The 15,015-nt window shown below is 36.2% G+C and overlaps 1 protein-coding gene across 4 annotated transcripts; it reads right to left on the reverse strand.

Annotated features, from left to right (window-relative positions):
• Positions 1–566: 566 nt before the first annotated feature.
• Positions 567–14,824, reverse strand: LOC147843473 (serine/threonine-protein kinase pim-3-like). Of its 4 annotated transcripts, XR_015493455.1 has the most exons (12): positions 14,609–14,821; positions 13,944–13,988; positions 13,643–13,813; positions 13,438–13,520; positions 13,273–13,323; positions 12,824–13,196; positions 12,519–12,698; positions 7,606–7,781; positions 3,384–3,589; positions 3,174–3,318; positions 2,862–2,928; positions 567–836 (listed from the first exon to the last, which is right to left on the reverse strand). XR_015493455.1 is itself a non-coding variant. In XM_087257050.1 (9 exons), the coding sequence occupies exons 1-9, from the start codon at positions 14,667–14,669 to the stop codon at positions 12,209–12,211; spliced, it is 1,089 nt and encodes a 362-aa protein (XP_087113176.1). In that variant the 5' UTR covers positions 14,670–14,824; the 3' UTR covers positions 9,672–12,208. The 4 variants fall into 4 exon arrangements, 2 of the variants coding, with proteins under 2 accessions (XP_087113177.1, XP_087113176.1); XR_015493454.1 differs by lacking the exons at positions 2,862–2,928; positions 3,174–3,318; positions 3,384–3,589 and having other exon boundaries at positions 14,609–14,824; XM_087257050.1 differs by lacking the exons at positions 567–836; positions 2,862–2,928; positions 3,174–3,318; positions 3,384–3,589; positions 7,606–7,781 and adding exons at positions 9,672–12,237; positions 12,333–12,428 and having other exon boundaries at positions 14,609–14,824.
• Positions 14,825–15,015: the final 191 nt, after the last annotated feature.

Raw genomic sequence — 15,015 nt, forward strand, 5'->3', positions numbered from 1 at the left:
TTAATTTCAGTATTCCTATAGCTCTTTAAAGAGAAAGTCAAAAGTAGTTTGAGCTCAGTGTTTGAACTCTGTGGGCTCATGAAGGCTGCAAACACAAATAGTGTTCAATTGTTGAATCTGATGCACATTTTATTCAGCTTTGAAACACAGAGACACAAATTATATTGAAAGCTCAATGCTGAATAAAAAGCTTTCAAATCCATTTTTTAGGTCTTAATTCTTATTTTATAATGTTAAATTACCCAACTAACCCAAACTGTGGGCTGAATTGTACATTTCACTCCTCCTGTTTGAAACTAAAAAGGATTCACGATTTCTGTATGCGCTGAAAATTAACTTATATGCAATTTAATAGCAGACACTTGTAAAGTAAGATCTTAAAGATCTGTAGAGAAATATAATAGAAGCACAACTATCCCTGGTCTCCCCCATTCAAATATATCATATGTACATGCAATTTGGTTTGTATATGATATGAATAAGATGACATAAATTTATGAGGCCCGAGCTACATTTCCAGGTTTTGATGAATATAAGCTCCTATATGCTAATACTTTACCTTTAAGTACAGCATTTATTTATTTTTTTATTTTTTACGAATGGTAATGATTTTAATTAACTTAATTTAAACACATTTTATATAGGCATAGGTCGTACTTCGAGAGACAAATTCTTTCTAAAGTGAAAAGGTTTGAGAACCACTTATCTATACTTAACAACACCCCTTTCATCCTGGAAGGACTTCCATCGATGCAGCCGTCCATCTGTTTTTCCATTTCCAGTCGTTGCTGTGGTGTGTAATTTTCCTTTTTTTTCTCCATGTGGTCCCTTCTGATCTGCAAAATACAATTAAAAAAGATGTCAAGTCCTTAATTAAACTTAACACCATTCTTTGAAGGTTTCATCTACCATTGTCTCCAGTCTGATTCTGTTCTAACTAATATTTCGCAGCTATAAGTAAATACTCTACTAGATGACAATCTATGAACTTATAATAAATAAATGTGTTACAATAATTAGTAAAGCTGTAAATAAAAGAAATAACAATCAAAAGCTACAAATGTTGAACAGGCCGACGACATAAATTACAAATAAATAAAACAGTAAATAAATACAGCAGTAATATGGAATATGTGTTAAAGCTGACAGCATACAAATACATTATAACAGATCAATTAATCTGATGATATAACAAATAACAATCTGCAAATTTTAAATAGCAATATACAAATGAAGCATATAAACAAACAAAAATGTTTTATCTATCGGTTTACCAACTTGACAACATAACAAAAATCATTCTACGATAATGAATAAGCTGTTAAAGAAGACAACAGAATACACAAACTAGAAAAATAGATATATTCAAATGCCTAAAATTGACAAGTCGCCAAAATAAGTTAAGAAGGCAATCTCACATTCCAACCAACATTCAGTACAATCCACAGAACTAGACAGAGAAATAGTAAAATCTTTGTCCGTCACCAAAAGCACGTAGAAACAACCAAATATAACAACTTAAAATGATACTTTTAGAAAGATCTTTACATACCGCTAATGTCAGCGATGGTCAGACACTTAATGCAGCTCACACTTTCTCAACGTCATCGACGGCTTTTCGAACACATTCTTTTTTAGAACGTCACTGATTATAGTAACCACAGCAACGCCACCGCGCCACCAAATGCAATTACCCTGATTAAACGTGCAGTGCATGATTTCCGTGAAGCACTGTAGATAATAATTCTGTTAGGATTTGGGTCCCTGTAACGCCATCTTTTGAGTATATAAGCAATGGCAATTTAATCATATCTTAATGTTAAAACGACTTCCATTATAAAATCAATATGTGGACCTTTTTGGATTCCTGGGAGCTAATTAAAAATGTAATCCAGGAAAGAATGAGAACCATTGTTGTTGTTTACGTCCCTCAATCGGTATCTAAGCTGTGTCTCTAATTTATATTTATTTATGTGTGTGTGTGTGTGTAAATACAGTTTAAGTCACCAGAGAACAATATAGTCACAACTTATAGACCATTTGTGTTGATATAACAGTAAATAAGCGTTTAACCTTTGAATAAATTGCAAACAGCATACATGTCCTACATTGCAAATAATCAAACAAAGGACACAATAAATAACAAAAAACATTTATTGATTAAACAAGTATTAAACAAATAATAATAAAATTGAATACATGTTGTACTGCTCAAGAATTAAAAATTTCAATAAAGCAATAACAATGAAGCTGCAGAATAATGACACATTATAAACAAATTTAAGTAAACAGGAAGATTTTTAAAAAATTCTGAAATTGCACAAACACAAAAGTTTCCAAATAGACTGTAAAAAAAAGCTTTGAAACTGCACAAAATTAAAAAAAGGAAACAACTTAAAATACCCATGTAAAAATCTATGAAATTGCACAAGACATCTTAAAACAGCTATTTTTTTATAGAAACCTGAACAGAAACCAGTTTAAGAAATAGCATATATATATATATATATACACACACACACACATATATATATATATATATATATATACACACACACACACACACACACACACACACACACACACACACACATATATATATATGTTTGTATATATAAAGAAATAGCATGAATATATATAGCTAATATATATGAATATAGCATGAATATACTTTCTCTATATATATATATAGAGAAAGTGAAAGAAACAAATTGCCCAAGTATCAGGGAACATCTTAATACACTTAAAATGTTGTTATAAAATAAAATAATTTTAAAAAATAAAGTGATTTAGACATTTGACACATTAGCTGCTCTCTTTCCTTCCTTCCATCAACCCTATCAGGAGCAAGTTGTAGCCACCTTGTGATGTATTTCTCCACCTCTTCATCAGTGGCGCTGTTGGTATGGACATTTGTCCTCACTGCATCTGTGATTAAAAGATAAACAGATGATTTGTTGTGAACAAGTACAAATGTTAATCGAAAAAAAAAAAACAGATTCATGCTTGCTCTCACATAAGTACAACCTAAATGGGACTTAAAATCACATTATATAAAGATTCTTTGTTCCTCTGGTTAATGATTTAAATACACATTCTGCATAAAAGGTATTTTGGCACAGATGAATAACAGCCTCTAAATGTATTGAAATGTATATTTCAAATCAACTTACTGACTACGACAGTCCTTAGGGTGAGTGCACGAAAAGCCACTTTTTGGTTTGCCCCACTCCAGTTCATTTGTTTAGCCAAGGAAAGCTTTCCTAGGATACGCCACACTGCTTCTTTAGTGGAAAACCTACCAATAAGTAAAATAAACTAACAAACAAAAAATAAATTAAAAAAAAAAAAAATCTATGAAATACAAAAGAGCTTGAACTTACCACTTTCTTCCTTTGTTCGGGCTGCTCCTTTAGTTGATGTTCAAGCTTTTCTAAATCAAATAAATTGGACAAAGGAAGGTCAAATGTGCTTGCATCTGGAGTTTCATCCCGCTGCAGAGTACTGCTTTGTTTTTGCTGATTTTTGAGAATCAGGTCCAGTTGCTGCTTTATGACCTCTTGTGATTTTATAAGTTCAGTCAGTAATGCTAAAAAACACAAATAATGAATTAGTATAACATCTCATATATCTCAACAGTGGGATAGATACTGCTGTTGTTCTCTAGTTAATCTTTACTTTCTAGCTGCATTAAGCCTTTACAAATTTACTGATGTTTTGAATTCTTACAAAGACATGACGAGTTGCAATAAGTTCTGTCTTGATCTCCAACTGCACTGGAACAAGGACTGTAAATGTTCCTAGGGGTACTGGAACGTAAAGTAACTGTGCATCTTGATGGTGTTCTTAAGGATTCTGCCATAGTCATTGGTGGTGATGGTACTTGCGGTGCTGCATCAATTTCTGAAAGATCCTCCATTCTGCCTTTCTTTTCCAGTCTCTTTTTTCCAAATAAATTTTCATCATCACAGTCACTATAGTTGTATCTGTTATGTCCCCTGATCAGATACATTTACAACACACAACATTTTAGTACAGTGCCAAGTTTTTACGCAGCGGATGCCCTTCCAGCAGCAACCCATCTCTGGGAAACATCCACACACACATTCACACACACACTACGGACAATTTAGCCTACCCAATTCACCTGTACCGCATGTCTTTGGACTGTAGGGGAAACTGGAGCACCCGGAGGAAACCCACACAAAGGCAGGGAGAACATGCAAACTCCACACAGAAACCCCAACTGAGCCGAGGTTCGAACCAGCGACCTTCTTGCAGTGAGGCGACAGCACTACCTACTGCGCCACTGCCTCGCCTGCCTAGCATGATGATTGGTCATTTTCTTAAAAAAATGTAAATATTTTTTAGGATTTGCCATTTCCTGCAAAATGAAACAAGAAATAATTTGATGACACCTCAAACTTCAGATGCTCATCACATCTGCTGACCAATCAAATGCTCTTCTGGTATTTGATATGTCCCACCCCATTCAAGATGCTGAAATTGGCCATTGTCTTCCTGTTTCAGAATAAAACTGCACAGTTTAAAGCATTGCACATTACCAACCCAGTGTTTAAAGTGATAGAACTGCTCAATATGAGTAATGCTGTATGTGATGCCTGATATTATAAATTCCCTTAATTGATCATCATTTATTGACGACTCATCAAACTTAATAACCATGAAATGTGTCTATTGCAGTGGCACACTGTCAGGAGGTGAGTACATTATCTGTAACGTTTTATTATGGAAGAGAACTAATCATTTAAAGGGCACCTATTATTCACTTATTTTATTTTTGGTGTCCCCAGAATGTGTCTGTGAAATTTCAGCTTTAAATACTCTACATATCTTTATTTATATACATTGTTTTTGTTTTAAACTGTTGAAAATGTCAGTTGTTTTGTCAGATTAAAAAGTGTTGTTTCTGTGTTTGTGCCTTAAATACAAATGAGTTGTCTCTCTGTGCCTCGTATTGGAAATAAAGTAGTGTTTAGACATGTCAACTACTGGTCCACAATGACAGGCAATCACCCAGACACTGATGAAGCAGAGACCCAGTCTGAAATAACAATGTTACGGGACCTACAGTATTATGCCCCTTTTTACAAGATCTAAAATAAGTCTCCGATGATCCTGGGGTGTGTATGTGACGTTTCAGCTCAAAATACCATACAAAATTATTTTATAACTCTTTGAAACTGCCCCTTAAAGGTCTCTATTTTATCAATCTAAGCATAAAGTCTAAAGTGCATGGAACAAAAGCATTAAGACCATGTCCGAATCCAATTTTGCTATTGTAAGGACAGGAAAATATGTTCTGTGCTCTGGCGCATGGTCCGACAGGGTTGTGCTTATTCTTTTCATGAGTTATGGGTGTGTTTTCAGCAAAATGTGCATTAAACCAATCAGAGTCTCATCTTTAGCCGTATGTTCACACCGAAAGCGGCGACAGCGCCAAAGTAGCCGGAATTCATTCATTTTCAATGAAAGTCGGCAGTGAGGAGTAGTGCAGCGCGCCTTCACCGGTGTGGGCGTCGAAGAGAGTTGAAATCAAGTTAACTTTTTGGTAATAAGCTATGATGTGGTTCGGCAGCAAGCAATCAGAATGTAGAAGTCTGCCGCACGAGAGCAGTCCAGAGAACACAGTCACAGTGAACTTTGGTTCTGACCACAGTTGTTTCCACAGGTTTGATTATTGCGGTCACTGGATTTCCAATTATTTGCAATGTTTTCTCACAGGAACATTAAAAAGTTACTGGTGAGTTACTCATGTGAATTAATGTTATATATATTTTTCCTTAAAAAAGCGGGAATCTCAGCACAAAACAGTATTGCTGCTTCAGAATATTTCAGACATATGGACACATTAGATAATTAAGTGCAGCAAAGCCACACCACATGCAACTTGATCTTCCATTGTTAAATAAATTTGATAAAAAGTGTGCAACATTTTCACGCTTGAAAGCATGTTTTATGTGGGAATGTGACTGATATGCTGCAACGGCCCCTTTAAATACAAGATCAATGTAGCGAATTTTGACGCTCTTGCCGCCAAAGGTGAAGGCAGACAGCGTTGTCACCAGGGTGCCCAAAGCGACCTTTGACGCTCTTGACGCTTTCGGTGTGAACGTATAGTAAGAGTCAGCTGTGTTGCACCATGGCTCATTTTCTATATACATGGTGGACTTTGTAAGTGGAAAAACTAAACACTTCACTTGTGAGAAAACAGTTAGACAAATCATCTGTTCGAGGATGAAGACTGAGCCTCCTCCAGTCGGCCTCTTTAATTTCTCTTTGCTTTACTTTTACTCTTTAACTTTAGCTAACGCTCTGCACAGGACTTTAAACCAGCATTCATCTGGTCAATAGCGTGGCCTATTTCAGTTCCTCAAAATAGCAATGCGCCAACAATACGCCTTAACACACCACATTTTTAGACCAGAACACCCATGAGTCCACAAAGTGGCACAAATGGATTTGCTATTTAAACAACGTGGTGCAAAGCATGAAAATTTCAGTTGTGCTGATCTGAAAATAGCAACTAATCACGCCATACACACCTTGCACCTTATTGCGCTGAGTGTGTGATAGGGCCCTTAGGCTTTGATCCTAATTGTGTCATTTTGGTGACTGTTGCTTTGAAGATAATGTGAAATTAAAATATTTTTTTTACATGTCAGCGAGTGACAGAATTTGTCTTTTGAAGATATAAAACTGATATAAGCATCCAAAGCTTGCAGTTTCTCACTTTCGTCTAAATGGATCAATGATTTTTTCCCCATCACCTCATACTTCAGTTTCTCATCAAATCTTGATCATTCAAATGCTCTCTAGTATCTGACATAACCCGCCATTTTCAAGACGCTTCCTATTTGCTTTTCATTTGATGCGCTTGAGCTCAACCACTCTCACTGGCAGAGCTGTGATATGTGATATTGATATAAATACAATATTGGCTGATTGTTTTTTTTTTGTCTAATCTTTCCCACCCTCTCTCCATGTTTCAGTTGAGATTACGTCAAACATAGAATAAAAAGGCTGAATTGAATCATCCAACTATGATGGAAAGACATTTACTGAAATAAATTCCAACATGCGCATCAAAGAAAGTCATGTGATTTTGTTTTAACAGATTATGTGATAACTAGGAGTGATGGTACAGCATTAGACAAACAAGTGGACCGACCACAATGTAGAGCATCTGACATGTTGTTTTGGCCATTCTAAAATCATTCAGCCAAAGTTCATCCTTAGACTGGTTCAGTATTATTATCTCCAGGCGCAAGTCATTTATTATATAAGAGAAAGGACCACAGTGTTTTCTCCTACCACAGCAAATTCCCTTTTTCTTTTTTATATTTGGTGCCGGTTTATCAGGAAGTGACCAGTTTTGTTCTCTTAGATGGAAACAGTGCTTTATTCATAAATGTCTTTTGCAATATTCCAGTTTTGTGGATAAATCTCTTTGGATGGAAACACAGCTAATGATAACTAGGTGTAAGTCTTCTTGCCGAACACACACTTGTCATCGTGGCTTTAATGTCCTTAGGAGACATCCAAATTCCAACTGCGCCAAGAAAGTTAAATAAATAAACTGACCCAAGTGTTTCTAATCCCGCTGAGAGTGGACTGATGGATGTTGAGACAATCCCTCAGATCCTGCTCTTTCTGACCAGCGACAGGTAAACCAGGAACAGGAACCATTGGTCAATCAGTGGAAGGCATTGGCTCTGGTGCGGAGCAGGAGTCTTCATGACAAAAATGATGATCATTACCTGGTAAAGTTAACAGACATTAACATCTCTGGTGTATTTTGTAAATAAAACATGACTTCAGATGAACAACAAATTCCACTGTATCTCACATTTCACAGTTTTATGGTCAAGCCTTATTAATATCATTATAAACATTTCTCAAGTAACATCTAATCACAAATATAAAATATATCCCAAGTAAATAACTCAAAAATGAAATTACAAACATGTAAACACTTTAAGGAAATAAACAGTTGTTTTCCCCTTTAAAATACAAATATTACATTTCTTGTATAAATATTTGTATGAATAAACTTTGTGATCCTTTTTGTTGAAAATATAAAGTAGTGGTGAACAATATATTGTTTGAGCATCGATATCGCAATGTGTGTATTTGCAATAGTCACAATGCAGGATTAATTTTAATAATGATTAAAAGATAAAGATATTATCAAAATTTGACATTATTTATCCAATGATGACCATGTTATTTTACATTTGATTGTTTCGTTTCTGTACTTGAATACTGTTCCACTCCCCAGAAAAGCATAAAGCACTGTTTATTTATTTATTTATTATTGCTTGTAATTTGTTATAATTTATGCAGATGAACTGCATAGAAAAAGTCTTTTTCATCCAAGTCGATCTAAATTAATAAAAGCTTTCCAAATATAGCTATTCAAATCATCTGGTGAAATTATATTCCTATCGCAATGTATATCGCAGCAAAACAAAAAAAAAAAATGCAATGTCAGATTTTTCCAATATCGAGCAGCACAAATATAAAGCAATTGACAACACTGCCAGAAAGTCTTTCTCAGCCTTACGCATGCTAGACGTGAGCTAACTACACCTACATTTCGAAATATAAACAGAATAGAAAACTCTTTTTCAGTACACATTTGATTCCACGGTAATGATATATACATGATACCATCCAGCCCCACTGCATTTATTTATTGCCATATTTATAGCAGAAATAATACCTGGTCATTTATGTCATGGAAACACATATGTATATTTATTATCAGTGTGTTACTGAAATGCAACATGATTATTTATTAACTGTACTCTGTTAGCCCTTACTGTAGTTTATTATAAAGCAGATGTTTGTAAACATGCTTTGTAACCCTTGTCATGAACTGATCAAAGTAACAAATTGTAAACATTTGGAGTAAGATATTGTAACTGAATGTTTAGTGTTTACTTTAGAATGGTTTTCTATGGGAAAGTGCTAAGCATGTAGTTTAGCATCTTGTGCTTGTATTCTAGCAACACTTATTTGCTGTATAAAGCATGTATTATATCAATAAATAATTTGATCTGTGTTTCCATTTCTCTTAAAGGATCATACTGATAGTGAGTGAGTCTCTGTTAATTTTAAAGTCCCCGTTAACTTATGACAAAATTAACCGTATGATTTTGTTAGCTCACATTGCTAGTGTTGTGGTGAACTATTTATCTGTGCATGTCATTAAAAAACAAAACTTGTTTGCCCTTATAATCTTAATTGAAATACAAAAATGCACTTCCTGTTTGTTTTTCTGTTAAATTGTCAGATTACGTACATCTTAGGAATTGGGCATGACTAACATATTTAACCACGCTGCTCCAACTGTCAGTTTTGACACTAAGCAGAAATGGTGAGCAGGATGTGTCTGTTAGGTTGTAATATCTTTGGCCAAACACTTTTCCCAATCTTACTAAATGAAATGCCTACTTTACTACATCCAATCAGCTCGCTGTCATTTAATATTCAGTTTCTCTAAGAACTGCGTCACTATACAAAAAAAAGTCGCAACTTCAAGTTCATGCAGACTTTAAACATTTTGTTTACTGGAGAAGAAAAAAGTTTAAGATTTATTTTTTATTGAAAACAGTAAAGACTTTTTTTTTTTTTTACTTTTTATTCAATTTTATTGTTCATTTTCTTTGAAAAGGACAGAATTCTTGGACAGAATATAAACAACCATTTTTAATTATGAAAAACATTTAGATTACTCTTGGCTTGTTTTACTCATTTATATTATATATTTGTTTCATTGCATATTCTCATTTTAAAAACACATACTAGTTTACACTCTGAGCTGGTGTGTGTGCATGTGTGTGTGTGTGTGTGTGTCTTCAGCTCGTACAGCTTCACACAGAGCCTTACAGATGCAGCAGAGGAAGCTCAGGATCAGGATCTGTTCTCCTCAGTTCCTCTGCCCCTCCTGTTCTCCTTCTACAAATCATTGACAGCGTTTATCTACACTGAACTACTTTTCTCTTTCGTCAGATGGGTTCAGGTAGTGCCTCTGTCTTGCTGCGCTTCAGGAGAATTCAGCATCACAAGCAAAATGACCACCTTGTGTCATATAACATATATTGATCAATCAGCACGGTTGTCAAGGCAGAATCTCAAGCACAACCAATCATTTTAAATGACATGGTGAATCATTTAAAGAAATTTAAATGTTAAGTTCAGAGAACTTACAATATGAATTAAATGTTTGTTGCTGCCTAATGAGTAAGTTAAACACACCTTTAATGCCAAAACTTGGTATTTTTATTAATGAAAAGTTATATTATCCGCTTAGGGCCCCAAGAAAGTCTGGAGGCCCACAATAAATACTAATAATGTAATTTCCTGTCATATTTTGTAGGATAAGGCTTTAACAAATACATTTTACCTTAAATAGCATGTGTGCAATTGTGTCCCCCCACCCCCAATCATGGATCAGTCCAGCAGTCAAATCAGAAGAAAATTTAGTTTCAGAAAACAAATAGTTTGTTCATTAATTTTAGTTGTGAACTCATTTTAAGCAAACAAATCTTTTAAAATGTAGAGATTGTGTTAAGATAAAAATATAGAAAGCAAGACAGAGTGCTATAAGATAAAGACAGCTAAATAAATAAGCAAATATGAAAAGTGCTTATTACTGAAGGAAACAATCATCATGATCACGGTACAAAGTGTAGAGTAAACAATGTTATTAACACTATGAGCTGTATTTGTTAAAATAAATGTTAAATTATTGTGTGTTTCATTAGACAAACTGTTGAGATGATGAAAAACACGCTGTCTTATACGTTTTAGTTAAATTGTGATTCTCTGTGCTGAACATTGCCCCCTTGTGTTGTCTATGATCACTTACTGAGGAGAGACGTGACCCTGCACCACAAAAGCACTTTTTTACTTCTTTTAGTTTGAGCACATGCTTTTTAAAATGATTGAGCTGTTGAAACGTTGACCTACACATGAAAAAAACATATTGTTTAAATAAAGTTATTTTTTAAATTATAATTGTATTCTAACCTGAAACTGAAGATCGTCCTAAAAAGAGATTTATTGCACTATATTGGGATAATTTGCAATTTGATATGCACAAAAGAAGAAAAACACAGTAGTGTTTACTTTAAATTCTCGTAAGAAGTTTAGTATTTGTATTTTTTCTAACTTGGAATTGAAGATTAAATCAAAAAACTATTCAGCACTCTTCAATGTTGAAAATTTTGTAGTTCAATGTCCACAAAAACACAATATTGTTCATTTCAAATTCTCATAGAAACTTTTCTTTTTTACCTAAAATTGAAGATCACTCAAAATAAAAAAAACATTTGTTAAATATCAGCATGCGTGTATGGACATTTACTGAGTTTATTATCGACAGATCTGTGTTTAAGTAAAACAATTCGGCTAGTTTAGATTTTTATGTTTTAAATTTAGACATCAAATATTGCAAATAAAGGTTTGGTCTAGTTAGTTCAGCACACTACAGACAGCATGATCATATCTGACTGAACAGAGTCTCCTAATTCCTCCAGTGTCTGTGTTCATTCATTCATTTTCCTTCAGCTTAGTCCCTTTATTCATCAGGGGTCGCCACAGGGGAATGAACCGCCAAAATATTCAGCATATGTTTTACACAGCAGATGCCCTTCCAGCTTCAACCCAGTACTGAGAAACATCCACACACTCTCACATGCACAAACACACTATGGCCAATTTAGTTTATTCAATTCACATAAACCACATGTCATTGAACTGTGGGGGAAACCCATGCCAACACATGGAGAACATTCAAACTCCACACAGAAATGTCAACTGGCCCTGCTGGTACTCGAACCAGCGACCTTCTTGCTGTGAAGTTACAGTGCTAACCACTGAGTCACTGTGCTGCCCTTGGTTTGAACATTTACATTTTAGTGAAACCAGTAAAGACAAAAAAAAACTGCTGTAATTGCGTATAAAATAACTTTATTGTTTATGATTTATTTAACACCTTCCCCCGTTTTTCTCTAAGTGGTCTAGAAACTGTACATTTGTCAACTGTAGACTAGCTTGTGTGTGTGTGTGATGTGTGTGTGTGTGTGTGTGTGTGTGTGTGTGTGTCTTCAGCTCGTACAGCTTCACACAGAGGCTCACAGATGCAGCAGAGGAAGCTCAGGATCAGGATCTGTTCTCCTCAGTTCCTCTGCCCCTCCTGCTCTCCTTCTACAAATCATTGACAGCGTTTATCTACACTGAACCTGACAATGCAACCCAAGCCATGACTGCTGGATTTAGATAAGTGTAATGTCACTGGCCACCTGTGCAGTGCAACCAGGGATGGCTCTCAATGTCATCTAAACTGGGTCGATCAGCCGGTGCTGCACTGAGACACCAGCGAATCAGCTGACGGCACTCTGTTACACACAACACCGTCTTCAGAAACACACAACAACACACTTCTGCTCGCTCGCCAGGCTATCTCTGAATGTGTCTGAATCTCTTACCTGTTGACAAGCTCCTGGGGAAGGTCAGTCTGCTTCTGGACGTGACCCTCTGTGCGCCTCTGAATGGGAAACGGTCACACAGGATGTTGTAGAGCGTCACTCCTACTGACCAGACTGTAGCTGGAGTCGCATGGTAGCGATGTCTACGAAACCACTCAGGAGGAGCGTATGCAGGAGTGCCTGAGAGACATAAGAAGACCACAAACATCTGCTCAACATGCTCCAGTACAGACAAATTCCCTTTAGTGGATCAGCAGAAGTTCACAAACATCAACAGAACGTTTCCTTCTGTAACTCAAACTCACCTGCAAAGTATTTGTAGGCCGAGCGCTTCAGCAGATCTCCACAGCCGAAGTCCAGCAGCTTGATGTCCTGGGACTCTGTGGAGATCAGGAGGTTTTCTGGTTTGACGTCCCGGTGCAGGACGCCGCGGCTCTCGCAGTGTTTTAGGGCGGCAATCAGCTGCACCAGCACTTTCTTTGCAAGACGCTCATCCAGACAGCCGTTCTCCTCACAGAAGCTCTGGAGATCTTGGCAAGGATCCGGTCGCTCCAGGATCAGGATGTAGCGCCTGGGACGGTCAAACCAGTCCAGCAGCTGCAGGACACTGGGGCAGGCAGGAGCTGATGTGACACGGGTCATCAATGCCACCTCCAGCGGCAGCCGACCCTGACCATCCTGCAGGACAAACCCTCCATTATATCCAGAACTCAATCAAACACAGCAAACACTACAGATTCACATCAAAACATACAACTTTCAGTCGCTCGGGGGTCCGGTCCTTCGACACGTACTTGATGGCCACCTGCAGACGGGAAAAGCAGAGTAAATCACACCTGCCTGATTGTGACACATGACATTTACTGACAGCAACATTTCTAAAGCATGTCTGAACAAAGGAGGGAAGAAAATCTCTTACTGGCAGTCCATCAGACCTGCGCATCCCAGCAAACACAGAGCCGAATCCACCTCGTCCCAGCAACGGGCCCTTCTGGTACAAGTCTGCAACACAGAAGAGCACAAGAAATGAAGAAAAGAGAGAAAGAGAAAACATGCTGGGGTCTCTACAATGACAAATCATTTCCTAACTGAGCCATAAGATCTAAAAGATGAGCTGTGCTGACCTCTGCGAGAGCGTTTGGCTGGTCTGCTGGACGAGGTGGACAGTGTTTGCTGGTTGCTGCTCTGCCTTTTCCTCTTGCTGTTCCTCTGGTCTGTGGATGCAGAATCAGCCAAATGTGAAGGCAGAGGAGCCAAAAAACCAGGAAGCTCAGTGGTGCAGTCCCGTGTATCTTCTGTATATCAAAACATTTTTAATGAATCTTTTTTGTTAACTTCTGTAATCCTTTTCATATTAGTCAAACACCATACAGCATCATACAGTGATATACAATGACAAACAAATGAAAGATTAAAAACACTCACCTCCTCTTTCTTCACCCATGTGGGACATGGACAATCTCCTCCAACCTGCAATAAAACAGACAAATACAGACAAATATAAAAAATAAATGTAAAACAAAGTAAAGAAAAAGAAGAAGAAGGAATGAAATAAGAGCAACAAAAATGTGTTTAAAAAAATAATCAGAAAAATAACTAAAATAAAGATGATTAGAGAAATTGTGCTCTTTAAAATAAGTCTTTCTCAGAAATCCTCCAACAGCTTCAGAAATCTCAGGAATCGCACAGAAATGCTCTACAAAGTCGCCTCGTCTCTCAACCAACAGATTGCGATGGGTTTGATTGTTTTTATATGCGGTCAGAAATCATACAATAACACGCGTTGCTATAGCAACTAATAATGGCGTGACCTTGCGTGCCTGAGATATTTTTTTATTTTCATGAATACAATTCATGCAGTTATTCGATTTCCTAAATCTTAATTATTAATAATAATTAATTAAAAGCTCTTGTTATAAAATTAAATAACTATCATTGTAATAGGCCTATCAGCTTTCAGTAAAACTTGATAGCGTCACCACCGACATTAGCAGCAGAGAAATCTTTAACGAAAATCACACAGAAATTCAAGAATAAAGTTTTTAATAAACATTACCAAACAAACGAGCTCTTCTATAAATGTAACTTACCATAATGAAGAAGTGGACAAAGATGAAATTGTTCTCCATTCGGGAGATCTACAGGAATCATAAACTGTTTTCAGAAAAATTATTGTATTATTTTCTGAGGAACACATTTCTAGGAGTTTATTTACGCTAAATTTCATATTATTGCCGAATCACGCTGAAGCAGGGCATTACGAAAGGTCATGTGACTGACGTCCCTGACGTCACTCCTTGCGTAGTAAATGTATGGCCAACGCACAATTTAGGTATATTAATGAATTATATTTTTAAATAAAATAAATTGTATAATAAACAACAATAATATTAAATTAAATAAGGCTTTTAGTATTTGATTTCATTTAATTTCGATAGCTCAATCAGTGTATGGTGATGACGCAGTATTGATGAAAGCTGATTGGCCAATTGATAAT

Source organism: Danio rerio, chromosome 6 (genome assembly GCF_052040795.2).
Source record: "Danio rerio strain M-AB ecotype USA chromosome 6, GRCz13ab, whole genome shotgun sequence".
Classification (NCBI taxonomy): Eukaryota; Metazoa; Chordata; class Actinopteri; order Cypriniformes; family Danionidae; genus Danio; species Danio rerio.

Excerpts from the sequence above, each read along its gene's own strand:
- LOC147843473 (XM_087257050.1), bottom strand. The coding sequence starts at position 14,669 with ATGATTCCTGTAGATCTCCCGAATGGAGAACAATTTCATCTTTGTCCA. Across the intron at positions 13,989-14,608 it reads TTGTCCACTTCTTCATTATG|GTTGGAGGAGATTGTCCATG; the intron begins GTAAGTTACATT and ends GTTTTATTGCAG. Across the intron at positions 13,814-13,943 it reads CATGGGTGAAGAAAGAGGAG|AAGATACACGGGACTGCACC; the intron begins GTGAGTGTTTTT and ends TTTGATATACAG.